Source organism: Patiria miniata, unplaced genomic scaffold (assembly GCF_015706575.1).
Source record: "Patiria miniata isolate m_02_andy unplaced genomic scaffold, ASM1570657v1 HiC_scaffold_21, whole genome shotgun sequence".
Classification (NCBI taxonomy): Eukaryota; Metazoa; Echinodermata; class Asteroidea; order Valvatida; family Asterinidae; genus Patiria; species Patiria miniata.
The window spans coordinates 6,915,566-6,943,315 of NW_024037060.1; the positions used below are offsets into that span (position 1 = coordinate 6,915,566).

Consider the following 27,750-nt stretch of genomic DNA (forward strand, 5'->3'; position numbering starts at 1 on the left):
AAATTTGAGGACATCGACAGCTGAAGTACAGTGCAAGACGCCATTATTGCATTAAATGACATGTTCAATTTTCTTCCCGCACTCCTTTAGAGAAATTATTTCCGTTTTTATTTTGGGTCATTTAGTACTTTAATTTTGTTAAGATGTTAACAGCCATCTCCCAATTTTCACCTTTATTTGAAGGAAATGTAGAACAAAAAGTAGTAGAATCTCATCCAGAAAGTTCCGAGAAGGCGGGAATTCAGGTGGAAACCCAGTGTGGATTATTCCTGACATTTCCTTACTCGTACAGATTAAAACGTTTCTATTTGTTTCCTGTCAAGTGTTGGTTGATCTTCAATGAAGTGAGATTCTCAGTAGCATTTTTAAAAACTTATGTCGGGGGTTGGCTATGGGGGCTTTTTTTCCCAGAGGCACATATTTAGAATCCCGCCCTCTCCTGGTTGTCCGAAGTCAGTTTGACAGCAAAACATGTAGTTTAGAGTTAAAGCAATGTATGTATGTTCTAAAACTTTCAATAATCGTCAAATGTTTCCCTATTTACTTTTCTTCAAATAGATATATCGCGTCTTGGAAATAAAGTCTTCACAATTTGGTCAGAGTTTCATGGCATCTCATCTACTAAAAGCTCTCCGAGCCCCGACAAAGGTTCATACACAGTTCAGTATCAATATGCACCCAACAGTGGCATCAGCCCCGCCCCCTCCCCCTTACCTAAATTGTCTCCATGGCCATTTTTCACAAGAGAGCCCTTCCACGTCCCCCCCTTCACTGTTACCTCTCTAGATCTGTCCTGGCCTTGCCAATACTGGTTCTCCCCTTAGTACCTTTTAAAGCATCCGTCAGAACCCCCCCCCCCCCTCCCCCTCAAAAAAATTAACATTGCAACAATTGTGTTCTTTTTAGTAGATTCTGATCAAAATAAAAATAATTGTAAGACAGTACCACTTTATTTTTTTCATTATAGGGAAGCTTTATTGTGACTATATAAAAAAGACAAAGAAAAACAAGAAGCAGCAGCAAAAAAAATCCAGAAATTGAATGGACAATAAGAAGGTGAACGTTCTCGTAAAACTAGAGACAAACTAGTTTGTTGAAATGGTATGGTCTGTCGGGAAAAAGCCTGCTATATGCATTTGCGATCATAAACCCAGGGGATTTTGTTCAATGTAACATGCTAAATGACATAGGAAATAGACACGATTATAATCTTGCGTTTTAATTGATGTTAAATTGGTAGTGTCTTGATATTTTTGGGGACTACTAAATTTTGAAAAGAGACTTCCATGCTGCCTCAACAGACGAATACACAACTAGGCAAAAACACACACATACACAAAAAAAGGAGACGTACACACACAGTCTACAAACTATTTTAGGGACTATCCCTCAGCAGTCGGAGACTTAGCTACATCTGCAAGCCTGTCTGCACGGGATTAATTCTAGCACCAGTTTTTCTTCTTTTTTTCAGACAAAAAATTCAGCAGAGCACAGGAAGTTCGCACAACACAAGCGCTGTCGCCCGACCTGAAATTTTCCTTCACAACAATCGAATACCTTCAAAAAAAGTTCCTTTTTTTTCAATTAAAAATACAAAGAAAAGCACCATTGATTTAAAACCTGTCCTTTATCAAAAAATTTTTAAAGCGTTTTTTTTTCTTCGAAAAAAGTGCGACTCCATGACAGCAGTGAGAAGTTACTAAAATCCTACTGGCGTTAAGGTTTTTTTTTTAGTTAATAAAGACTTCCCTATGTGTTTATGCTGTGATTAAAACTCTACACTGCTATGGGGTCGACACTGGGTGGTTTTTTATCTATCTATGAGAAGCAGACTGGGCCGACTTCCACCCCGAATTGTTGCTTGGCTCTGCCGACGTCTGACACAGCAAAGTCCACCAGGGGTAGACGCTCGGTCTTCTTGGTGCTGTAAGAGACGGTGGTCTTGCCCACGGTGTCATCGTGTACCTGGTGTGGGAAAAAACACCAAAAGGCAAATGTAAGCTCACAATTCACAGAATGATGCAGCACAGGTCCGTAAGCCTTTTCGCTTTTTCAACTGCCTTTTCGCTTTTCGCGTGCGCTTATCAGATTCAACGATTCCGATTCGGAAGATAAACAAAGCAGATGAATGCACACAAGTCCTTAACCAAATCCTTATTTTGCAGTTTTTTTCATATGGATTCCTTTTGGGGAACTAACCCACTGGGCCGGTTTTTATGTGCAACCTGTATGAGAGAACACGGCGAAAAAATCATTAAAAAACGGGCCTTTTTCACATCTGTCGCCACCACTTCATTATTCGACAGAGTATACCTTACTACAGTATGACCTTAATAATATACTCTTTCAGAAAATGAAAGAACAACTGAATTAAACACTGATTTTACTCGCGAAAATGATGTTAAACACTGCATTTTTAGTCCAAAATCTCCCTGTTTTGTGTGTAAACCACGCTTTCAGCCAAGAACTTGTCCATTAACATCATCACAATGTTAAATAGCGCCACCTGGAAGCTAAGTTCTCTCGAGTCATTCTTCTTAGTCTCGTCAGCTTTCCAACAATATAACCCTTATTGTGATTGGTTGAGGTTTAGGCTTGCGTGTATTCATTTGCAAAAGAATTGTTCATCTAAACTCCAATAAAATTTGCCTTTGCTCATGGCTCAGCGCATAGGATCTGTTTATTGTACACGTGCTAGGCAGTGCTAGTGTATATACACAGAGCCCGGGAGCTGTTATCTCTATGTCCAAGGATCATCTGGCTGTGCGCTTTTGGCCGGTTTACATGGGGTCCTTTTGACCACAAAGGATTTGATATGATGTAATAGAAAGAAGATGGAAGCTTCTGTTCGTGCAAAAGATGGGGCATTCACAACATCTTTAACCATCTTAAGCCGTATAAAATATCTAAATTTTGCATTTACTTCAAAACAAGAACTCTTCTTTGATTTCGTTGATACCCGCTATGATTTTGCACGCGTGTCACGAACTGTTTATCTCTCGAAATTAAATAATTGAATCTGATGTGTGCATGTGCACTGAAATTGCGAAAGGCTTATGGTCAACTAACGGACTGACTGACCGACTGACTGAGTGCAAATAATGTCCTAGAATGGGTCAAGCGTAACTAGGCTTATTGGTAATTATTTGTAGCAAATGGAGGACTCAAATCTCACAGGAGTTTTTATCATCGATTAAAGGAAGCTCTGTAAAAAATCCGAAAAACGAATATCTGCTTCCATTTTCTCTCTCTATAATTCCATCAATTGTAACTATTTATGTATTCGTGACAGAGAAAAGGGAGACTTGTATCTTACCCGACAGCCATCTTCTCCGTCCACCTTATACTGCAAGTCTGCCTGGGTGTTCTTGATGCTGATGCGTACGTCGTTGGGTCCCACTAGGGTCAGAGCCTTCTGGGTGCCACCCATGTGGTTCTCGACGGCGTGAGAGTTCTTGCAGTTGTAGGTCAGGTTCTGCTTGGCTTCAGAGTAGATCAGTCGCAGGAGGGTCAGCTGCACAGGCTTGACGCTGTAGCTGATCTGAAAGGATTACAAAGAAGAAGACAAACAACGTTTAGAATTGTATTCATTTTCAAATTTGGTTACTAGATACACATGTTGATGGAGTATCTTAAAACTTGCCATGCCGTATTTGTTTTGAAGAACATATTGTGGTCTTGGAGCGCAATAGGCCATGCGTCAATTAGTAAAAGGATATATTCAATTTCTGCAGGAATGTTTGATACTACAGTTAAGTTAATGAAAGAGTTAAATCCTAGTTAGTGCCACAGAAAAAAACCTCGGTTGGCGAAGGAAGGAACAGAATTTGGGAATGAACACGTTCAACTTACCATTGAGCCGTTCTTCATATCAGAGAAGTCAATTGGTTCCTCGGTCTCGCCAAGGTAATAGGTGCCACGAGGAATCTGGAGAGAAAGAAAACAAACAAAGACCAATTTTAAAATAAACAAACAAACTGTTTGGAGAATTCAAGTGCTCCATTTGATTAATCTATTTAGTTTTATGAATATGTTGCCCTTCACCAACGTATTTATAAACACTGTATACTCATTGTCGCCCAAGGGCTTGCGAGAAAAAAATTCACAACATTACTTTGCTGGGACTCGAACCCAGGACCGCCTGCTTACTAGTGCAGACGTCTTACCACTCGACCACGGAGCTTGCCAGGGTTGGGTGGCCGGTTTAAGTCTGATTTAAGTTCCATCTTCTATAAACTATTTGATTTACTCATCCATTTTGAGTTTTATTTTGAATACTCTTAAAAATGACATATTTTTTGTGTGTGTAAGGAATCTCACCTTTGGGTAATCTGGGTAGATGCAGGTAGCGTTGGTCTTCTTGTCGCAGTAGGCAACAAATTTGTCGTAGTGGGAGCCCTCGCTCGGATCCAGAGTGTAATAACCTATAAACGCAAGAATGCAATCAGTTTGAATACACTTGTGATGCGAGTTTTTAACCTCGGTCACAGTACAGCAGTGTGGTTGGGGTACACACTCATGGAGCCGCTAACCACATAATTCTACTAAGGGCAGAAGATATTCTGCTGAGCAAAACAGCTCACCAACCAAATTGTTATGTCATGTATATTGCTAATGACTGGTACTCTTTGTCCATGTTAGCTGAGCTCATTTCTGTCGAAACTTTGCTAAGATCAGTGAAAGTGACCCTCGTACCGAGCAAAGTAGTGTGCTAGGTCCTTCAAATCGGAAAAGGTTTACGCTACTAAAATTGAACTGATGATAGAAAGAGTACTCACCACTTGGGAGTATCGGGTGGCACTTGAAGAGATCCTTACAGGAGCGGGCTGGGTACTCTGGCTCACCGTTGGGCAGCAGCAGCCTCTCAATGCGATTTCTCAGCTGAATGATGCGGGCCTCGTAGTCATCCTCGGCAATTGTAGCATCGTCGCCGTACTGGTCAGACAAGAATGTTCACATTTCAATCAGTGTTCTGCTCTTCGATACTCTCGAAAAACACAATATTAAAAACACTTTCACAAGTTTTTGAGTGGAAATTTGGAATACATTATGCAACTTACGTAATTAGAGTAGGGGTTGGGTCCCTTGTCCTGGCTAACGCCATATGAGCCACCAGAGTAGGCGTACTGTGTGGGAAAATATAACAACAATTTTGGTTAAAGATATTGATTTTAAGTTACTTCCCATAATTTGAAGTTTAATATATTACCAAAATGATAGTGACATCCCCAATTATTTTAAAATGACGTAGAATGAAAATTGAACTCCACAGAAAAGTCACATTCGGTCAGCTTCTGTTTGACCAATGTAAAAACTCTAAGTAAATGTCACAATTTCCTATTTGAAATCTGAAATTACAGTTTGCACAAGGCTGAATCGATCCCAAATTCTCTAAAACATGAAAAACATATATGTTACATATTGTAAACTTACTTACGAAAGATAAATTGATATTTGACTGAAATACTTACTCCTGAGTAGCTGAGAGCTCCCTGGAAGAAAAAACAAACAAACAAACAAACAACGTAAGAAAGAGGAAAATGAAAATGAACACGAACTTGTTTTCCTTGTTGACCAAAGTTTGAATAATAATTTGTGTAAACATGGCAACAAATTTTGATCATTTAGCGCGAACCAAATGAAACAGGCCAAACATAGTGAAGTTGATACTCAGAAAATATCACTTTGTATGTTTTCTTAAATTTTTTAATTTTAGGGTTTTTTTTGGGGGGGGGGAGGGCAAAAGCCGTTTATATATTTGACAAAATTATGCGATAAGTTGCTTTAAAAGAGTGCCACTACAACTCTTTGTCTATGATGAGCCAATGTATATCAGCTGTAACAATGTAGCAAATTCCGTAGTTGCAGAGCAGTTAAAATGAGTTGACGATGGAATCCTTCTCTATCTGGCTAAGTATTACAGGAAACCGACTATATTTATTTATGATTTGGCCACATTAAAAAAATAATAAAAAACAACTTCAAAGATTACAGTCAAGCGACTTCCAGTAAACTGAGCTGATTGGGAAATCATTTGATATTTTTCTTGTTTAAAATAAATACAAATAATGTGAATGGACTTACAGGTGCTCCAGCTCTTCCTGGGGGTCCTGGGGGTCCAGCTGGCCCACTCCTACCACCTGGACCACGTTGGCCCTAAAGAACAAGAACCAATAAATAACCAAAGACACTTTTCAAGAACCCGATACCAATAGATGGTAAGATTAGGGGTGCACTTAGCAAATCACAGATTCAGTCAGAAAAGTGCCTTGTTGTGCTGTTGGTGGTGTTTTTTTTTTTTAACATTCTAAACTATTGCACAGTGTTTTCACATTATTTTAAAGTGTTTTTGGACAACCCATTTCAAAATCCTCGATAAAATGCTATGGTGCTCCACTTCACCCCGACTGTAATATTGTCGTTTTCTTCATGTAGAAGTTGGCAGTTTTGATAATTGTTTATATGTGATGCGATTAAGCTAAATGAGTTGTTTGTCAGGAATTTTCATGTGGAGATTCAGGCCAAAATAGAGTCACTTCATGACATCTCTCGGTGTTCAGACTTCCGTAATTTTTGAACTAAAGATGGTATCAGCATGCGGATTTCACAGCAGTAATGCTGAGATTGTACTCTTTAAAATCTGTTAAAGAAAAAAATGACCTTTGGCTTGATTGCATTACAGTTATGAACTAAAACAGGTGCACAATTCACTAAACTAATTTAGACATTCCGTTTTAAAATCCTCAAGACACTGTCACTTTTCCTCCAATATGCTAATTTGTTTTGTTGGAATCTAAAAGATTAATGCTGCCAGACGTTGCGAACTTTAACAAGTTCTTCTTCAGAGGCTGTTTTGTTGGGCCTTTGACACAGAAGGAGAAGGAATGTGTTAGTGACTTACTCCTGGTCCAGTCATTCCGCGGGGTCCTTGTTGCCCGTTATTTCCATTTCGGCCACGAGCACCGTCAATACCCTATTCGAAAAAACCCAAAACACAGGATTTTTTAAATAAGATATATCAAATCAAATTCGGCAACAAACATTCAAATGAAATATTTGAATTTTGGGGAGAGATTTTTTTTTTGGGGGGGGGTGAATACTCACAGCAGGTCCTGCGGGTCCGGGGCGTCCATTCGGACCACGTCCTCCTGTTGCGCCCTGCAGAAAAAAAAGGAGAAGTTTTTGAGAAAACGGATTGTTAATTAATTTATTAACAAGTGTCAAGTGTGGTTAAAACCTTTCAAGACCTTTTGTGACCAAAAATGGCTAAGGCTAACAAAATTAAGATATTTTAACCATTGCTCGTGTGAACAAGGACAGAAACGGTTCGTTCATGTCAACTACATTTCATATTGATGTTGATTGTTAAAGTACTGCTTTACACTGTTATGTATAAGGTTTTCACAGGGACAACGTACTAAATCAAAAGAATAAATAAATCAATAATTAATATTCTCCCCATGAAAACCTGATACATACTCTTTGATTTATTTGCATTCAGCATATTTCTGCCGTGGAAAAGAGTCACCGAAAATCGCATGTTAAAATCCACTTCCATTTTAAAAATTGGAAAACAAAGTAAAAAGAACAATTATACAAAGTCTGTCTTATCCACCTTACCTTAGGTCCTTGAGCTCCTGGGGCTCCAGGAGAGCCACCCCATCCCTTGTGGCCCTGTCAAGACAGAAAAACAGAAGAAACCAAAGAAATAATTAGTTGTCTTAGCTCTAGATTGTCATGCAAATGAAATCGATACAATGTTGAAACACCTAAGTTTTGGTTAATTGAAACATTGGTTGTACGCTTTGAGACAAATTCTTTTTTTCTTTCTTTTTTTCAAACGTGAGTTCTCTTCATCGCTTGTTGTTGACTCTAGTAGCAGCTAAGAAGAATGTGATAGCTCTGCTGTTAATAGAGTCGATGAAACATAATCCCAGTTTGCTGAGGAGTGAAAAAATAATAGGAAGTACAAAACGAGGATGGAAGGATTTGAAACAATGCCTTACCTGGATTCCAGTCGCGCCAGTCTCTCCACGTGCTCCAGCAGGTCCAGCGGGGCCCTGTCAACAAACAAAAAACAATAAATAAACAACAACAACACTCCTTAATAGGTAGAATGTTAAGCAACCACAAAACCAATGGTGACCATTCCTTGGGGAAAAAAAAATTTGACAATTTGATTTGGTCGATGAAAATCTGACTTACAGCAGGTCCCATGTTTCCGTCGGCTCCTGGGCCACCTCTTGGTCCGGCAGGTCCAGCAGCTCCACGACTGCCACGCTCACCTGGACCACCCATTGGGCCTTGACGACCCTGACAAACAAAAAAATTACAAGACACAGGTTTTGGACTTGCTCAATCAAAGCTTTAAATCACATGTTAATAGCAATATGAATTAATAAACATGTATTAGAAATTTTGGATGCTTAAAAACGTGCTTGTCCAGGGGCCAATTTCATAAAGCTGCTTAAGCACAAAATTTACTTAAGCACAAAAACGTTCTGCTTAATAGAATCAGGTTACCGGCCAAAACTCCATGCTATTGTTATGCTAAGTAAACAACTGCTAAATACCAGTCACAAGCAATGTACATCGCATGGAGTTTTGGCCGGTAACCTTATTTTACTAAGCAATGTTTTTTCGTGCTTAAGCAAATTTTGTGCTTAGGCAGCTCTATGAAATTGGGCCCAGCTTAAACATACTTGTTTAGTACTTTGTTTAATACCCACCAAGCACATATTTATTCCTATTCCTAAAAATACCTTTCCGTCACAACGTCAAAACAAGTCATAAATTGAAAATTGCCAACGATTTTGTTCAACAATTTGCTTCCTGTTTTGTGAAAATACCCCTATAGCTTTGTATATGGTATGTCTGGAGATTGGCGCGCAAGTGGCACGTACTGCACGATGTGTCTCAGAACGCAGCAATGCCAGTGTAGGGTGAATTTAGGACTCTTTTGAAATACGGACTCACTGGTGGTATAGCACACGCCTCAGTGAAGATAATTAGAAGAGCGACTGGTTAAACGTGTTTGGTTCAACCAATAAAACGGTAAAAGGGACCAGATTTCATAGGAGTCAAAATTTCATGTGACATCAGAAAGTAAGTGTAAAAATCGACCACTTAAAACCAACCACGTGACGGGCTCTCGACCAATAGGAACGGGTTAACTATCTTAGGTATATTTATGAATAACTGTTAAGAATATTCAAGATGGCCCAATCAATGATGTAATCCGTCGTATCTATTCTCATTGTCAAATACCACTGTCTCATTGCAAATCTGAATTATGTTTGATCACTTCTATTGTAAATTTACAGTCAAATACCAAATACCTACACAATAGAATTTCATGAATCAAAGCTGAGTTAAGGTGCCTTAATATCTGCCCTAAAAAAAATATTTCATAAAATGATATACATATATCATGTGACAGTTAGGGCCTCGATGGTGATTTTAGATAATTTCATTTCTATTTATGGATTATTTAGTGCACTTCTTCACAAAATCTGCACTCAATTTTTAACATTAACTAGTTTCATACTGGGAGGTATGGAGAATATGGAAGACAGCTGCTCAAAGCAGATATAATGCTAGGGGGTGAAGCAAGAATGTTTTTAGTTTCTTTTAATCAAATCCTTTTTTTCTTAAAAAATTGGAGTAAATCTTACAGGCACTCCAGCGGTTCCAGCAGGTCCTTGCGGTCCTTGAGGTCCCTTGTCACCTTGAGATCCAGTGGCTCCCTTGGCACCAGTGGCTCCATCAGAACCATCTCTTCCCTGTGAGGAGAATCATAATTTGCTGAGAGAATGCCATGACAATTGTGAAACATACGCATTGGTATTTGAAGCTGGAAGTAACTCATTTGTTGATTTTCGATATCACGAGTTGAAGGAATATTGAATTTTTGCCTTTCTTCACAAGAAATGTTTAGAGCCCTTTTCCAACAGCTCGTTTCAGCTTTTGAGCCGAAAAGAAGACCCATGACGACAAAACTTGGAACTTTTGTTTCCGTCAAAATGACACGGATGCTTAGACTCACATTAGATCCGGTTGGTCCGCGTGGTCCCTTTACACCCCGGGCTCCCTGACGTCCTACCGACCCGTCCTCGCCAGGAGATCCACGTCTACCTGGGGATCCGTCGGCACCCTGTGGCAAAGGAAGGATTTCAGTCATTCCGGTAAAAGATAGAGGGTTGAGATTTGAGATTGTGAAATAGAGTTAAGGTGTAGCTCCAGAGGCTTTTCCTGCAGTAGCAATGCAAGAGTTTATAGTATTTACTAATTGTTCTGCAAAGTCAGCAATTCATCTTCAGATTTAAGACTGACCAACAAAAATGATGCTTTTACCCGATCTGGCTATTTTTCCGTTTCTTGTGTTCTATACTTGCGGCATTAAACTCGGCAGCTGCTACAAGCACATGCGAACTGGCACTACATCGCGTTTACTTCAGCAGCGTTACTCTTATCCCGAGTCCACATGAAGAACTTTCCTGAAAAGGGTTAGAGTGTTTGAGCTCTATTCCTTGCAGAAATGAGAAATATTTGAATACTTACTGGACGGCCAGCTGGGCCAGTGGGTCCAGGGGCTCCCATGGATCCCATGCCACCCTGGCAGAAAGAAAAGACAATGAAGAATCAAACTTACTGGACTTGTTGAACGTTTAGAGGAGAGGGAAAAAAATCAAATTGAACACCATGGTACCACTAGTGCGGTGGCGTAGTTACCAAAACCTAACAGCTAGAGCATGGCATTTGTGTTCTTGGGCAGGACGCTTTACTGCAACTTCTACCATTCCTTAAAGGGAATATACATCATTTGCTTTTGCTGTAATTTTCAGAAATCGATGGAATTGGGGGGTTGGAAATATATAGCAAATATAGTTACACTGACTTTTTTGAGGTTTTGGGTTCGAAAATGCTATAAAAACCAAGAAAAACAATCATTTTCCTGTAGTCTGGTTCCCTGACTCCATTTAAGAAGAAACAGAGCAGTTTACATATATTGGGGAATTGTAAGGTCAGGGAACCAGTCTAGCTGGCTTGTACCCGTTCATAGGTGTGTAATCGATTGCAAACAAGTGCGATGGTCAACTGGGGCCAGTATTTGAAAAAAAAAGCCAGTTTTTTCTAACGCTGATCGGCTGATCAGCGTTGGAAATTGATACAAAAATACCACTTTTCTTGAAAATGACAGTATACCAGGTGCCATGGTTTTACAGGATGCTTTACACTGTCATTCAGTAAAAGTCCAGCAAGGTATTTCAAAATGATTTGGTAGTTTTATTTTTTGATGTTTGCAAATGTTGTATTTTCCCTTTAACAGTCAAGGCCCCTAGGTGGTTGAAATGAGAGCAAAACCCAACAGTGCTTCAAAAAGAAAACAATATCCAACATTAATTTGGACTGATTTTGGTATTGAGTTTTGCAAGATCTAGATAACAGAGAAAAATGTGAGCGGCAGTCTCGTGGTGACGTTTCGGAGGCCTATTTTGACTATTTTGCAAGCAATAATTGAAATAGACGGATCTTGGGTTTTTTAAAATTGACATTTAGGAAATCTCCGTATACTTACAAGCTCTCCGATAATTCCAGACGGGCCAGCAGGTCCGGCGGGGCCAGCAGGTCCCTGGCAGCAAAAAAGGAAGGCAGAAAAATGTGGACCAATATCAAGCAAAACTCAAAAAGAATTCAGACAAAAAAAAAAAACCCCTAAACATGAATCCACACTTCTGACTGTTATCAGGAATCCATTCAATTCTAACAACGAAAAAGAGGGAAATCTTAACACGTACAAATGTTACACAATGTAATCAATTTGAATTCGCACTTGTAAGGTCAATCATGAAATATCTGACAAAACCACAACTTTTAGAGCCACTTAGAGGTGATACAGTGCATAATTAATTGCAGATAAGTGATATATCCAAATGCAGTACGATATTTATAAAAATATTAACACATTCCTGACAAAATCTGTCTTATAAGACTACTCACAGTATCTCCGGTCCTGCCATCTTCGCCACGTGAGCCAGAAGGTCCTGGGGGTCCTGGGATACCACGGACACCTGCTGCCCCAGCAGCACCAGTGTCACCGCGTCGGCCCTGCAACGATGAGCAAGAAACATTGCAAAACTTGTCACAAGCTATTGTCCAGGTCTTCGATCTTTACAACAATTTGGGAATGGCTGACAGTAGATTTAGCAATAGCTCAGGATAATAATAATATTAATAGTGGGTATTTATAAAGCGCACGTATCCACTAGGTACTGGTGCTCAAGGCGCTACGTCATTATTACCCCGGCTCATTGGGCCCATGAAACATTCCAAATACAATCTCAGCTCCCTGGGGTGTATACAGCTCGATGCTGCCTGTTAGGCGCAAGAAAGTCAATTCATTTACTCCTGGGTTGAGAGAAGCAATGAGTGACAAAGTGCCTTGCCTAAGTGCACACGCACCACGACCTCAGGCCGGACTCGAACCCACAACCTGCAGCTTCACCCACAGACCACGATGCTAATGTCAGACGCGGAAAGATCTCAACTTGATAGTCTGTGTTGAACCGCTCCACTGGTACTTGTTAGCGAAGTCCAGGTAAATATAATACGGAGCTCAGAAATTGACTTGGGTAGAATTTGAAGTTGAACCCATGCTTCTGGAATGCTGCATTGGGGCTCTACCAACGAAGCTACCCAGCCCGTTCAGGTTAGCGGCCTCCAAGACTGTATGTGCCACGTGGCCAGGGATAGTCCACATAGTCACGGATGTTGCCAGCAACTTTTCCCGAAACACCGCAAGCCTTGCATTTCGCAATTCGGGTCTGCTCTCTTGTAAACTGTTGGATGCGCACAAACCATTTCTGTTGTTTTTCTATCCAATGCTTGATAAACCGTTCATTTTTTAAGGGGATTTCAAAAAATAAATCAATCAATAATGCTACATACCATAGCTCCAAGCCTGCCACTTGAACCAGCTGGTCCGACCTCTCCTCTTGCTCCCTATTCAAAAACAAAAGGATGACCAAAAAAAATCTTTTTTAAACGAAAAACTCTTTGACGAAAGGAACCTTTGTTCTAGTGATCACATATGTTTTAAGATTGACTTCTTTTATACTCATTTTTGAAAAATCATGCCGAAACAATGGGTAGGATCCTCTGAGTGCAAGCTTTGTGTTGGTTGTGCGTTCAGGGGCCAATTTCATAGAGCTGCTTAAGCACAAAATTTGCTTAAGCACAAAAACGTCTTGCTTAATAAAATCAGGTTACCGGTCAAAACTCCATGCGATTGTTATGCTAAGTAAACAACAGCTAAATACCAGTCAAAAGAAATGTACATCACATGGAGTTTTGGCAGGTAACCTAATTTTACTAGGCAATGTTTTTTCATGCTTAAGCAAATTATCTGCCTAAGCAGCTCTATGAAATTGGGCCCAGCTCAGTTGAGGACAAAAATACAGTTAGCAGGATTCTTCCCTTAAGCCCGGTTCATACTCCACGCGAATGCGAAGCGAATTTGACGTCATGAAACATTCGCTGCGAAATTCGCCCAAGTTGAAATATGTTCAACTTTTACGAATTCGCAGCGCGAATACTCGCCGTAACGTCACAAATTCGCATTCGCTTTCGCTTTTGCGCCGAGTATGAACCGGGCTTTACAGGGATTCTTCCCTTACAGTCGGCAGAGCTACAAATAGGGCCCCGATTATGATGGACAGACTTACAGGTGCACCGGATGGTCCAGGTAATCCAGCGGATCCAGAAGATCCTCCAGGTCCCTGGATGCGGTGGGGAAAAAAACAAACAAAAAACAGAGAAGACCGTAAAAACTGACTTTCACGACAAGTAGTTAAACTAAAACACCTGGTTTGTGAAGCAGTGCGTGATTACTTTTTCCCCAGCTGTCGGCTGATTCAACTACCTCCCGAGGCGAAATTGGACACCGAGGAAGACAAAATCAGCCAACAGGTGCAGGATAGCTACTCTTTACTTCTAGAATAAGTTGGAAAATCAACTAGTCACCAATGCGAAGCTGAGGGTGCTATTTGTACAAAACCCAGGGACTATACCACAACTGGGAGTACAAAACCCATGGACTATACCACTACAGGGAGTTAAAAACCCATGGACTATACCACTACAGGAAGTACAAAACCCATGGACTATACCACAATAGGGAGTACAAAACCCCATGGACTTATACCACAACAGGGAGTACAAAACCCATGGACTATACCACTACAGGAAGTACAATACCCATGGATTATTCCACTACAGGGAGTACAAAACCCATGGACTATACCACAATAGGGAGTACAAAACCCCATGGACTATACCACTACAGGGAGTACAAAACCAACCGACTATACCACAACAGAGGTATTTTTGTATACCATGGTTTTCTTAGTTTTTATTCCTTTTTTCAAGTCTTTTAAGCAGTGGCAAATATAATAGTAGGAAGTTGACTCTCAGTCAATACTCACGATTGCTCCTTGCTCACCGGCATCTCCGCGATTTCCCTGGGCTCCTGTTGCTCCCTGAACATTCACACACACAAAAACAGGGTTAGCAATTTTTTTCAAAGTTAAGGCTGACGTAAATCATTTTTTTTTTTACTGAGAAACCTATGCCTAGGTCAACTTTGTTGATGCCATGTCTTCAGGATGCTTCTAGATTGAATATTTGCATTTTGACTTGCAGTTGGTCCAGAACGCCCTGGTGCACCAACTCCTCCTGGGGGTCCCTGATCACCAACGGTTCCCCTCCCCCACCACCCCTCACACCCCTCCCCTAACCCTTTCTCAATCCAATCTACTGATGTGACTTACATTTGGTCCAGTACGCCCTTGTGAACCGACTCCTCCCTGGACTCCTGGATCACCAACACCTCCCCTAGGTCCCTTCTCTCCACGTGCTCCTACTGGTCCTTGCGGTCCCTGAAACAAAACAAAAAACAAAAAAAGGTAACACGACTTTAGGATATCATCAAGATTTGAACAAATCAAAATTGGTATTAAACAAGGTTTGAGAAACTTATAAAGAATATCCAATAAAAGATAACATTTCCCAGAAACTGAAATTTAATGAAAACAGAATGAGTTTGTACCGCTCCGCCTGGGATTCCTTGGGCTCCACGCTCTCCTTGTCTACCTCTCTCACCCTGTAAGGAGGAAAAATCATTACAATACGTTAAAAATTATTGTTTTAACAATTACTGAACGCTAAAGTCAACACAACTCCCCAGATATTCTCTACGAAGTTTTCAAAAACCACCAAACAATGAAAGAATAAGCCAGAATTATTGAACACATTGTTCAATACCTCAGTCAAGATGCCATCCTTCAAAAGTCAACACGGTCAGTAATAGGTTACATATGGCATTTCGTCTCAATCGTTTCAGAAAAGCGGGACCGATTTTGAAGTCTTTTGGATGATTGCAGGATTTATTACTGAAGTTCGAACTGTCTACTCAAAGATTATCTTTCAAAAATTAAGTAACAAAGCAACCAGACTTGGAGTTTGTCTGTGCCTTTGTTGGTTAGGTCTTATTTTAGGGAACGTCTCAAAAGTCTGAATTTCCCGTTCCGAATGGAAGGTTCCTTTTAGGCACAACATGTGTTCCCGATTGGAACACGCCATGTCCTCGGCGTTACCTGGTGGAACATTCCAAGCATTCCGACGTTTGAGACGTTCCCTCATCTCATACATTTTCAATGATTCAAAATAGATATTACAACTTCTGTAGCATAATAGATATTACAAAGTTTTAGGAACTTACAGGGTTTCCTTTGGTTCCTTGGGGTCCGGTTGGTCCAGAGCGGCCAACATCTCCCTGCAAATAAACCAAAAAAAAGTTCAAGATTCTTAAACTATCTGATTCATTTATTCTGAAGTAACGTACAAGTGTAAATATTATTGTTCCCATTAAAGCCAACTCAAATTTGTTTTCCATATTTTTTTTATGCAAAAGATCACGTACCAAAGTACAAATCCTCACGACTACTTAAGCCTGTTATATCGCAAAGAAGATCTGTTTCTATCTTTTTTCGTTATTGATTCATATCAACAACTTTCAATTATGATTGCCAACTTCATAACACAAGATTGGGCTTGAGAAGTATGATAGTTTAAACATGAGCAACCTGACAACTATAAAGGAATTTGCAATACATTTTGAACTCCTTCTTTTGGTCTGAATAGGAAATCCTGAAAAGGGAAAAAAAAATTTTTTGAAAATACTGGACTTACACTTTCTCCTCTTAGACCTGGGGATCCAGGCTGGCCTGGGGGTCCGGGGTTTCCCTACGGAAATAGAAACACAATAGGAACATTTTATATTTTAACCATATTTTGAAAAAAAAGATAGCTTCCACGTTTTTTTATTCAAAGTATTGGAATTTTGAAAAACAAATTAATCTCGGAGGGAAAACAAGCTTTTATATTCCCCTGTGATCGAGAACTTTGCAGATAACTGAAAACCAATTTTACAACTTGAGAGTTTTCGAATGCAGTTCTGTGTCCTAAAAGAATTGTACTCTTTTTTGTACTGACTTTTGGGGCAGTTTTTTTTTCTTCTTTAAAGTTGCGTTTGCTGTAATTTCCAGAAATGGATGGATTTGGGGGTTAGTATTTTATAGCAATTATTGATACACCGACCTCTTTAAAGTTTTGCGTTCAAAGATGCTGGAGAGAACCAAGAAAAAAAAAATACCTTCTTGTAGTCTGGTTTCCTGATCCTACTTCAGACGAAATGGCGCACTTTATAGAGGTCGGGGAATTGTCAGGTCAGGGAACAAAACTAGCTGGCTTGCACCCGTTCACGGATGTGTAACCGATTGCAAACAAAATGTGGACCAACTACGTTTGGTAAATTGGGGGCAGTATTTGAAAAAAAAAAAACACCGTTTTTGTCCAACGATGGTTTTCTGACCATCATTGGAAATTGTTACTCTTCTTCATGTACCTTTAAGTTTGGATTTCTGTTTTACTTACTCTTGGTCCTGGCTTTCCAGATACTCCACGCTTACCGCTGGCTCCCCTGGCACCCTACAAGAAAATTTTAAAACAACAATAACTCTTCAAGTCCATAATGTTTACGCGATCCTAGTGATCCTAAATCAGGCAACTCCAACAAGAGAGTGAACCCAAAACAAAACACAAAATGGGAAAAAAATAATGCCAAAATTGGATCCAAAGTTACACGTCACTTACAGGTGCTCCAACGTTTCCAACACCGCCGACACCACCACGGTCACCAGGGGCACCCTGTTAGACAAAAACACAATCAGTTTACTGGCGTTGGAGAAAAGTTTTACTAAAAAACTATCAAATCTTGTTCGTGGTAGGGAGATTTGTCACCTATTTAGTCACTAATTGCGACTCCGATGGACTTCTCAAGAAACTCACCAAGTCGCGTTCCTTTAAAACTGATTTAAATTTCGTCGATTTTACACACCACAGAGGGAGGATCATTTTTTTCTCATTTCATATAACTGGTGAAAGGTTCCCCCTAAAATCTTCCTAGTAGTGGACCACTGACAGAATGTTAAAAGGCAATGAGAGAAGTTGGCTTGCTCTGACTTACGGGAAGGCCAGGGATTCCGAGTCGTCCAACATCACCACCGGCTCCCTTGTCACCCTGAAATGGTAAAGAAACACAACAATCTGAAATTTTCTCCAATTTCAACATTTTCTTAATGTAAACGTGTTCTAGTGCTGTCAATTCAATACCACAATTTGGTGTAAATTGGGACAATAAATAAAAAATACACAGAGGAAAAAATGAATATATTCAATATAATGTAAGTGATATTTTTTTGGGGGGGGGGGGTTAGAGAAAGTGTAGTTATATCTTACCCCTTCTCCATCGCGTCCGTCGCGTCCGTCGGCTCCAGTGTCACCATCTGGACCTGAAGGTCCAGCCAAACCCATCGGGCCCCTCTCTCCTCTGTTACCCTGAAAATTGGGCACAGGAACCAAGCAATCTCTTAGCACATTCCCTCTTGAATACATCCAGCAAGGCATAAAAAGAAGGATGACTTTAATCCAACTCTAATTTCTATACTTAACATCTCATTGTCTCATCACTGGATACACTGATAGTTCAGTCACTTCAAGAAATCAAACAGTTGAGAGCAATTTTGTTGCAAAAGTTTCTGGAGAGGCCATCTCATCAAAGTATGCCAACAGAAAATACTATGATCCTTAAAATCAAACCGTTGAGAGCAATTTTGTTGCAAAAGTTTCTGGAGAGTCCATCTCATCAAAGTATGCCAACGGAAAATACTACGATCCTTGAGAGAAATTTGCCATGTCAAACCAACAATCCAAAGAAACTTGAAACGGACAAGTGAGGTTCCGAAACCAACTCTGTACAGTAGAACATGAGCAGGAGACTAAATAATATAAGGTATAGAGGTATGAAATTTGAAAACAAAACTAAGGACGTTTTGGGCTTACAGCCATTCCCGTTGGTCCTCCTTGTCCTGGGGGTCCGGCAACACCAGGAGCTCCTCGCTTACCCTGGGCTCCACGCGCTCCGGTTGCTCCCACGCCACCCTGGGATTTATCACAAATATACGAAGTGCTTTATTAAACCAATGCATGAATAGGAAAAGAAAATCAGAGGTAAGCAAGCTATGCATCCACCTCGGTACACTAAAAACAAAAGGGGGAACAAGTGTTGCCTTTTTCTGGAGTCGATCCCTATATGTTTTGTCTTCTTTAAAAAAAGTCAAATTTTGTGCATTATTAAACGACCTCCAATGACAATTTTGTGCATTTTTAAACAAACTCCAATGTACAGAAGCTTACAGATGCAGACCCCTAGATGACCTTTGACCTCCAATTTCAGAAGCCTTGTGGTGAACCCCCATCCGAGGATCACTCCAAGTTACATTCAAATCCAATAAATTCTGTACACAAAGAAACATTTGAAGCATATGTGCACAATGACCTCGAATGACTTCTATGTGACCTTTGACCTCAGTAATCCGATGAGGAATTGTGCCTTCCCATCCAAGGGTCACTGCATCAAAGTTTCACAGAATTTGGGACTGGTTAAGCGTCTCCCAAAAGTTCGCTTAGGCAACACAAAAACTTGGCAAACTGATTCACCAGCATTCATCAGTGGTTACAAGTCATTAAAGCCTACATACTGAAAACCTTTGCCTTTTATAACTTGTAATAACTGAAATGGTAAGAGAGCTTTAAGACGCCATGGAGAGGGAGCGACTTACATTAGGTCCTCCGGGTCCGCCAGCTCCTTGGGGTCCAGTGTCTCCACGTGCACCTTGAGCTCCTTGAGGTCCAGCGGGGCCCTCAGGTCCCATGTCTCCAGCGATACCCTGAAAATCCAAACATGGACAACAAACGGAATAAGAAATCCATCCAAGTTGTTTGTGTAAATCCATTAATGACAGTTAGCAGAGATACTTTATCTTTGGCCAAAGATCAGTATAAACATCCACTTTTAGGATTTCAACCACTGCTTCTGAGGTAGGACACTCTATGAAATTTTACCAATTATAAATAAGGAATAAAGTACAGGAATGTCAATACTGTAGTAAGAACAACACAAATTTAAGCAAATTCCCTGTTAGCTCAACTACAGTCATGTTCAACCATCAATCTCGTTATCTTGCAATTCGGTAATCAAGCTTGTTTATTTTAAATGAAAATTAAGACAACTTACAGATGGTCCTCTTTGTCCGAGGGGTCCAGCAGGTCCTGTCCTGCCTTCCTCTCCCTGTCCCATTCGGGCGAAAAAAAACAGTAAAATTGTGTCCGTGAGCTCACCATGACTCAAAAATTCCACTTATGATTTTGAGTCACAATGAAACTATGTAAATAATCTGTGGTTTATAATTTTTTTTGGGGGGGGGGGAAGTCAAAATTATGTCTGTGAGCTTTATGTCCGAAATTCCACAAACGTGTCCATTCTATGCAGGAAAAAGTTGTGAATTTCCTACAATCGAGTCCTTTTACAGCAGTTTATGCAACACTGCCACAGTAGCTTCTCTAACGCTATACATTTTTTCTTCGCTGGACATTTCTTACGTTGAGAGAACAGTATATCACAGAATTTTCTGGCCAGTGGATGTCACAGCCATTCTTGACTAAGGGGTTTATTACCAGAAATTCTCGTCTTATTGAGCAGATTTTAGAAATTGCTATAAATTCGGAACTTCACTGGATTAAAAGGTAGGGTTGTTTTATAGTATTCCTTTTGTCTGCCCAATTTCTTTATGGAGTTGCCCACCTAAAATTGCTGCTGAACATATTTTTCAAGTTAAACGAATATTCGTTTGGAACCAGTCCCGGAATTACATTTTGACTGGTAAGCTGCTTTTGTTTTATAAGCAAATATTTTTTTTCCTGCTTAGTGACACTTACACCAGCTCCTTGGGCTCCAGTTAGACCCATAAGGCCTCTCTCTCCTTGGGCTCCCTGCATAGAAAACAAGGAGACAGGAATTTGTGAATTATCACTCATTATTTAACTATCGTTATAACCGATGCAACTATGGACCTTGTGTGGATGGTATAGTGTGGCTCTTCTCATTTCAGCAAAATAGACATTTTTTTGGATGTGAATGGCGCAGACTGCGTGAAACCCGGTTTGGACTGACAAGAACATGTCAATAATGTGCACAAGAGGAACGCACCAAAAAGCATGGCTTCATAGCAAAAACGGTGCCGCAGTGTCCTTCAATTATAGTCAAGTTTTTTTAGTTTTACCTCTGAGGGCGTGGTAATGCACAAGGCCATAATATACAAATAGTAACTGCTTCGAGTGATGTAGTCAAACTAGCCTCCCGAGGTGATCCATGAAAGCATTCTATTTTTCCTGAGGCGAAGCCGAGGGAAAATAGAATGCTCCACGGATCACCGAGGGAGGCTGGTTTTACTACACCACAAGATAAAGCAGTCAAAATCTGCTTCTTACACCACTCCTACAGATTCTGCTTGATTTTATGTGATTAACTGATTAACTTAATCTAAATACATTTAAAATGTGCTTCTATTTGAACACAAAACCAGTTGAAGATTTACTTGCACTTTTCCAAGCTACCCCTTCACGAAATGTTTGAACCCAGCTATGTAGCGCTAGCACTGGCGCACAATACCAGCTGTTATGCATATAGTACTTTACTTGCTACGGATATAGTACTTTGGTTGCTACGGGTATAGTACTTTTGGCCATGCACAGCAAAGAGGCAAAAATAGCAAATGCCATGTGACTCGCTCTCGGCCAATCAAGATGCGCAATCTGTGGGTGAGGTGTTATAAATAACACCATGCCGACATTACAAAGACCAAACATCTATGATATCATAATATCAAACTTAGATAATAATGAAAACATAACTTTGAGATTATAAATGTGCTCATAAGATTTCTAAATGAAATGGGTTTTTTTAAAATTGAATGAAGGAATTAATTTCAACACTTACAGCGGGACCAGGGGGTCCTGGGCGTCCATCGTTTCCACCTGGGCCCTGTTGATGAATAAATTAAACAAATTAATCACAAGAAATGTTAAAATAAACTGACTACTAGGCAAGTCGAAAAAGTGCAAAAGTAAAACAAAAATGTGTTCATCCTTTCCAGATGGGAGCCACACTGTTCTCAGAGGTTGTATCCTGGATTTTAATAATTGGTGAAATTGCTACATTTTGAACTAGATCTGCTACTGTATAGGCTGATATAATCGTCACTATAACAATGCTTTTCTCGGTGAACATCTTCCTGAGTTTCTGAAATCTTGAGAAGAATTTGTATCATCAAAAGAACTTACAGCTGGTCCTGGCTTTCCGTCGTTTCCTGGACGTCCGCTGGGTCCTGTGGCACCCTGTTAAGAGGAAAAAAAATTGGATGATGATGAAGCTGTCCTGATAAAATAAGTCGAATGAGAGGTTCTGACCACAGCTATTCTCTTCCATGCTTGTTTCAAAAATTGAATGAAATCCCGCTAGCTCTTCAGTTGCTGCATGCTTTTCTTTTTCATTTGAGGTTTAGGTGGCCAGTCTCTGGCGTGAGAATTAATTTCAATGAAAAAAAACCCAGGAAATTTGTGCAAAAGCAGGAAAAAAAGTGAAATCAGGCCAAAAAGCCCCAAAACAGGCTCAGAATAATTAAAAACACGGAAATTTGACAACAAAAAAATCAGGAATTCCTGTTTTAACTGGAAGAGTCCCATGCCTGCAAAGTCTCTGCTACGAAAAACATCGAGTGATGTGAGGGGGAAAAACAAGGGTTGTTTGCAATATCTAGCAGAAATGTTGATTCTTACCTGTTGGCCTGGTGCTCCGGGATCACCGGTGCGTCCCGGGGAACCCTGGAGGTGGAAAAGAGTGAAATCAAACAATTTGAACTCCAAAATCTCAGCACGATTTGATCGGAACGATTGGTCACTGAACATTGATGTGTTCTCTTTCTGTATCTAAGAGCGTCCAACAACTCCAATGTTAGTCTTCACACAAGATGGACTTTAATAGTTTATAATCTGACACTGAGTCAACTTTGGAAAAAAAAATATCACTCCCAGCAAGTCAATGCACAAGCTACGCAAATAACTGTGACGGAGGCATTCCTTTGTTTGTCTAATATAAACTTGTGACCAGATTTATGAATTGCCTTGTGATTTTTTTATGACCAGCCTTGTGATTGGCCTGTGATCCGTCGCAAGTACCTTGACTACCACAATTCCTATGATAAATTCAGAATTACTCAAACGTCTTCAGAATGTCTTAAGAAAATCATTCTCACCGCGTCTCCCTTCTCTCCTGGGGCTCCTCGAGAACCTTGGGCTCCAGCATCACCCTGAAAAGAAACAACAAATGAAAATAAGAAAAATCCACTTAAAAACATTACTTATGATGAATCTGATAAACAGAAAAATAAAATAAGGAAAACAAGACGTGAATGACAATCGTGCACTTGTACAATTCTTTGATTTCCAGACTGAAACTGGCGATAAATTTGTCATGTGAGGTACAACTCAACCTCGATCCCATGGGTACGATCTTGCTGCGCCATATTGGTTCCCATCATGCCTTGTGCAATCTTAACCCGTGGCATTTTGTAATCTACATATCCAACTACTTGGGAGAACTCAAGAAGGACTGTGTGTTGAGCGACCGACACACAGTGTTTTCAATTTTGAAGTTTTTTGGTAGAGTCAATCCTTTCAAAGATGACATTTATCGACGTCGCTTTGCTAGAATCTATAATGTGCTAATTTATGTCCTCCCTTTTACAACACAAATTACAGATATATTTTTTTTCTCGAAAAACAGGCCTTCAAGACTTTCCATGTTGTAGAGGCATCGAGCAGTCTTGAAAAAAATCTTTGTACGTGACGTGACAAGCAGGAGACAACGTGAGCGCATAATAGGGCATGCAGCGTTTCGAAATATGCGCGAAGTACGCTCTGAACAGTCAATCAGTGTCATTCCGTATTCTACACGGCCAGACATTGGACAAGTTATTTTCCTGTGAGTGTCTCCATGCGGAGAGTGGAAACATCCATGCAATTGAAATGGAGACAATCATTGATTTAAGGATAAAGACAAAAAGAATTCATGATTTCAAAGATGACAATATCTTACCCGCATACCCGTAGCACCAGATGGACCACTAGGTCCTGGCCCGCCCATGCCTCCCTGTACCAAAAAAAAAAAAAGAGAGAAAAGAAAAGTTCTATTAAATGAAAATTTGAATCATGTTTTTTCCTACTTTGATTTACATATGCAAATTGATGGAAGGAAAGGCCGTTTAATGCTAAGCGTTAATTGCTTAGATTCTAGCCAAATTGCTTGAATTCAGTTCCTGGAAAAATGTATCACTGTTAATCTCTAAAGGCACGGGAATCATTATAGCACTCTTCTGGCACAATGTTCACCTGAATAATAACGTCAGAGTGACAGAATAAATACGAGTATATCTACAACCGTAGAAAATACGGAAAATAAACTTGCAACCTTTTCATTACCAATGCGTAGTCAACACAGCTTGTATATTTAGTCATGTGTTGGCTTTTCGTTCACATTATCAAGAACTTGTTATCGTTTTAATTCCTTTTATTGGGGAGGGGGGGGGTGGGAGGGGGATTAATCAGAAGGTTTTTGACTTCAAGGGATAGCTCAGAAGGTTGCATTCAAACGTTTTGTCAAGAGCGATCGTCTAGGTCTTCGTCCACTGCAGCTTAACAGGGAAATGCTGACAGTATGTGAAGCCGTAGCTTTGGAGGACCTATCCAGTTCGTTAGTGTGACGTCAGTTCAGTTTAAACCACGCCCACTGGCCATTAAGTAGCATTGGAACCATTAGAATCCTAAGTTAACACAACTTAGTGTTTATATCCAATGGGCGCTAGTAATCAGTGGTGCGCGCGCATGTATCTTTTACTAACGAACTGGATGCGGACGCGGCTTTGATCGTACCTGAAATTCAAGGACAATAAAGGTATCATGTGGAACGGGATCGGACTGACTGTACTTACCCGGGCACCAGTTGTGCCACGGGGACCAGTTGCACCGACAGGACCATCAGGACCCTGAAAGAAACCGAAAATGGATGTCATCCCTCTCTGACTTCATAATTAATGGTCTTAGTTTAAACGAAAATAACATCAGTGTATGTAGAGATTAGATACAAATGATATACCTGCACAACCAAACATCACATAATACAATTTCTTAAAAATATAAAAAGGTGACGTAAGACTGTGCCTTAAGACAGCTTGTGTTACACACAGCCGATCATGTATCATTCCTTTACAAAGCATTCTGTTAGACGAGGAAACAAAAACGTTTCATGTTGAAGTGACAAAGTTATCTGTTTGCAATATACCATAAACAGTTCAGTTGAACTACTTGATATTATAAATGGTAAAATAATCACAAAATTCTTTAGTTTTCAAAGGGTTTCCATTGATAGAAAGTTTTATAAGCATTACTTACATCACTACCCTCTCCACCGTCAGGTCCAGGCTCACCACGAATTCCAACGCCTCCCTGAAATTACACAGAAAAAAAAAAAACCCAACGATTAACGAAAACTGGAAGAGTTAACTTCCGCATCGTCTAGGTACCTATGAGGGTTTATTGTGAGTATACTCCCTTTCCCTTTCGGGAAAAAAAGTCAACATCCCCAACTTTGCACTTTTACAAAACGTTTCTTTTGTTCAAATAACCGACAATATGCGCCCACTCATGGTTCTTTTTGTTCAGTTTCTAAGTTTGATACTTGAGTAAACCCCATTAAAAAAGAGAGAATAACTCGGCCGCTTCAGGAAATGGCGAGCTGAAAATTGTGCCCAACCCAGTCTTCTCTTCGGGAAAGAAAATGCCAACGTTGATCGAGGCTTAGGTTGTTTATTTAGATAGGTACATGTATTGTGTTCACTGTTGATTACTTTATTGACAGGTAATATACAAAATTTGCTTTTGCTGTAATTTTCAGAAATGTTGTCACACTGACCTGTTTAAAATTTTGTATTCATAGATGCTGGAGAAACCAAGGAATAAAAATGCTGTTCTTGTAGCCTACTACACTACTTCAGATGAAACAGAACATTTTTATACACGTCGGGGAATTGTCTGTTTCCTTGTCAGGTCAGGGAACCAGACTAGCTGGCCTGCATCCATTCACGGGTGTGTAACCGATTGTTAAGAAAACATGGAATAACTAAATTTGGTAAATGGGCGGCCAATTGGCGGCAGTATTTGAGAAAAACCAGTTTTTCCAAGGATGGTCGGCCGAGTAAGTAAGTATGGTATTTCATAATGATTTGGTAGTTTTATTATTTGATGTTTGCAAATGTTGTATATTACCTTTAACTTATTTTTTGGTTATTCATTATTTAGTTAACTTTGACTTCAGTTATTGTGTGTGAAGTGGACATCAGAAAAGTGAATTTGTTTTTAAAAGCTAAAAAGAAAAACTCACAGTTGGACCACGAGGTCCATCAGCACCGCGAGATCCGGCTAGTCCAGGGTAGCCTGGGGCGCCAAGCTCACCACCGGGTCCAGTGGCTCCGCGAGCCCCCTTCAAAGGAAACGGGTAAGAGGTACAAAACCAAAGAGTGATAAATTGCAAAACTTGTTGGTCATACAATATGGACTCGATATGGACACAACATGGACACAATGTGGAAACAATATGGCCGCACTGCCCACTGCATGCCTCGAGCTCACGTAAAGAAGATGTGCGTCCTTTCTCTATGGTCAAACAAACAGAGCTTTCACAAACGATCTCCAAGTGCCGTTTATTGTTCATGCAGGAACACTATGAGCACCTGCTGGTGTAAACTTTTGGTGGATTGTAGATTGCAGTAAAGGCATTATCTCAAGTTTTAAAAAATAGAATTCAATTGCACATTTGTCTCAAATATAATAAATCTTTGGTATCTATTTATATCATAAACTGGTTCTAATTTTGGAATTAGACAAAAAAATTATTTGTTTGCAACATCATAAATAGAATGTGAAGATATGACGACAACTTTCTACTGTAATACAATTTTTCAAAACAAGCTTTACGACTCACTACCTCAAAACCACTCCAAACCTGAAAAATCAAACCTACATGCTTCACATTGTGGCCAAAATTTGGCTCAAAGTATAATTCTGGGTTGACTTACGGTAGATCCTCTTGCTCCAGCGGCACCACCTGGGCCAGGCATACCGGCAGCGCCCTGTTAGCAAACAAACGGAAAAAAAACCAAAAATCAAATATCTTAGCCTTGATTTGTCCTCACGATCCATGTCAAACTACTGCTGAGCAAAAAGATTCTAAAAAGTTACGAAGTCGTCTTTTTGTTTTTGTTTTTTTTATACAACCAAGGGCCACTCTAAATGGAGACTACAAACAAGCGATAAAGAAGCAAGTAATAGGAAAACAACAGGAATTTGTTTATTTTAGCTTGACCTGTGTTACGCTCTAAGACAGGGAAGGCAAGATTTGGTTGAGCCTGCCTCGATCAGCAAGTACAAGATTGTGAATGTATCAAATGTAAAGGAGGGACAATATACAAATATTGAGTGGCTCAGCATGGAATGGGAGGAATATTATTGCAAGGTAAAAGCTAAACTTTTCCATTTCATGAGGCGAAGCCGAGTGAACTGGAAAAGTCCAGATTGTACCAATATTTGTTTTATATAACTGACATACAGATCCTTGTCATTTGATATTTGAACTTTTCTTTCAATACAAAATGGGTGGAAAATGTATTTCTCTCTTCCAAACCACACCTTCACGAAAATGTTTGAACCCAATGCTGTAGCACTGGCTCTTTGGAACAATACGTGCTACACGCAACGCTGAACGCGCACACCAGCATGCATTTGCACACAAATACCGCGTCTTGGAACAAGAATGATCCTAACTGTTGAATAGTATTTCCCATTCCCCATGGGCGAATGGGACTTTTTGAGCCCCGGCGTGAATAGGATCAATAACGAATGTCACGTGATGTGAGTTCCAACAATCAAATGACAAGGATCTGTATGTCAGTTATATAATAGGCAATGGCAAGGTGTAAAGAATCAAACTGAAAATGCTTACCGCATCGCCGACTGCACCAACAGCACCATCGCTTCCAGCGTTTCCCTAGAATTTACCAAAAAAAAAAAAAATTATAATAATAACCTAATTATAAAATAAAAATGAGCATTTATAATCACCACACATCTACCTGAAGATAGGATCTGATACACCATGCCCTCTGGAGACATGCACACAATAGG

General features: G+C 40.0%; 1 protein-coding gene across 2 annotated transcripts in view; it reads right to left on the reverse strand.

Annotated features, from left to right (window-relative positions):
* Positions 1–952: 952 nt before the first annotated feature.
* Positions 953–27,750, reverse strand: part of LOC119729772 (collagen alpha-2(V) chain-like) — a 58,050-nt gene continuing 31,252 nt past the window's right edge. For both annotated transcript variants that reach the window (XM_038202512.1, XM_038202513.1), the window contains 43 exons: positions 27,569–27,613; positions 26,646–26,699; positions 25,952–26,050; positions 24,964–25,017; positions 24,504–24,557; positions 23,612–23,665; positions 22,770–22,823; positions 22,294–22,338; positions 21,799–21,852; positions 21,455–21,499; positions 20,395–20,448; positions 19,694–19,747; positions 19,239–19,346; positions 18,460–18,558; positions 17,857–17,955; positions 17,585–17,638; positions 17,212–17,265; positions 16,993–17,046; positions 16,249–16,302; positions 15,779–15,832; positions 15,107–15,160; positions 14,829–14,936; positions 14,484–14,537; positions 13,725–13,778; positions 12,949–13,002; positions 12,001–12,108; positions 11,579–11,632; positions 10,561–10,614; positions 10,046–10,153; positions 9,675–9,782; positions 8,206–8,313; positions 8,007–8,060; positions 7,621–7,674; positions 7,105–7,158; positions 6,902–6,973; positions 6,085–6,156; positions 5,472–5,492; positions 5,061–5,126; positions 4,779–4,935; positions 4,321–4,424; positions 3,853–3,927; positions 3,317–3,541; positions 953–1,965 (listed from right to left, as the gene is read on the reverse strand). In XM_038202512.1, coding sequence (XP_038058440.1) covers positions 1,819–1,965; positions 3,317–3,541; positions 3,853–3,927; positions 4,321–4,424; positions 4,779–4,935; positions 5,061–5,126; positions 5,472–5,492; positions 6,085–6,156; positions 6,902–6,973; positions 7,105–7,158; positions 7,621–7,674; positions 8,007–8,060; positions 8,206–8,313; positions 9,675–9,782; positions 10,046–10,153; positions 10,561–10,614; positions 11,579–11,632; positions 12,001–12,108; positions 12,949–13,002; positions 13,725–13,778; positions 14,484–14,537; positions 14,829–14,936; positions 15,107–15,160; positions 15,779–15,832; positions 16,249–16,302; positions 16,993–17,046; positions 17,212–17,265; positions 17,585–17,638; positions 17,857–17,955; positions 18,460–18,558; positions 19,239–19,346; positions 19,694–19,747; positions 20,395–20,448; positions 21,455–21,499; positions 21,799–21,852; positions 22,294–22,338; positions 22,770–22,823; positions 23,612–23,665; positions 24,504–24,557; positions 24,964–25,017; positions 25,952–26,050; positions 26,646–26,699; positions 27,569–27,613 — 3,207 coding nt within the window. In that variant the 3' untranslated portion in view covers positions 953–1,818. The remainder of the gene's footprint in view (positions 1,966–3,316; positions 3,542–3,852; positions 3,928–4,320; positions 4,425–4,778; positions 4,936–5,060; positions 5,127–5,471; positions 5,493–6,084; positions 6,157–6,901; positions 6,974–7,104; positions 7,159–7,620; positions 7,675–8,006; positions 8,061–8,205; positions 8,314–9,674; positions 9,783–10,045; positions 10,154–10,560; positions 10,615–11,578; positions 11,633–12,000; positions 12,109–12,948; positions 13,003–13,724; positions 13,779–14,483; positions 14,538–14,828; positions 14,937–15,106; positions 15,161–15,778; positions 15,833–16,248; positions 16,303–16,992; positions 17,047–17,211; positions 17,266–17,584; positions 17,639–17,856; positions 17,956–18,459; positions 18,559–19,238; positions 19,347–19,693; positions 19,748–20,394; positions 20,449–21,454; positions 21,500–21,798; positions 21,853–22,293; positions 22,339–22,769; positions 22,824–23,611; positions 23,666–24,503; positions 24,558–24,963; positions 25,018–25,951; positions 26,051–26,645; positions 26,700–27,568; positions 27,614–27,750) is intronic.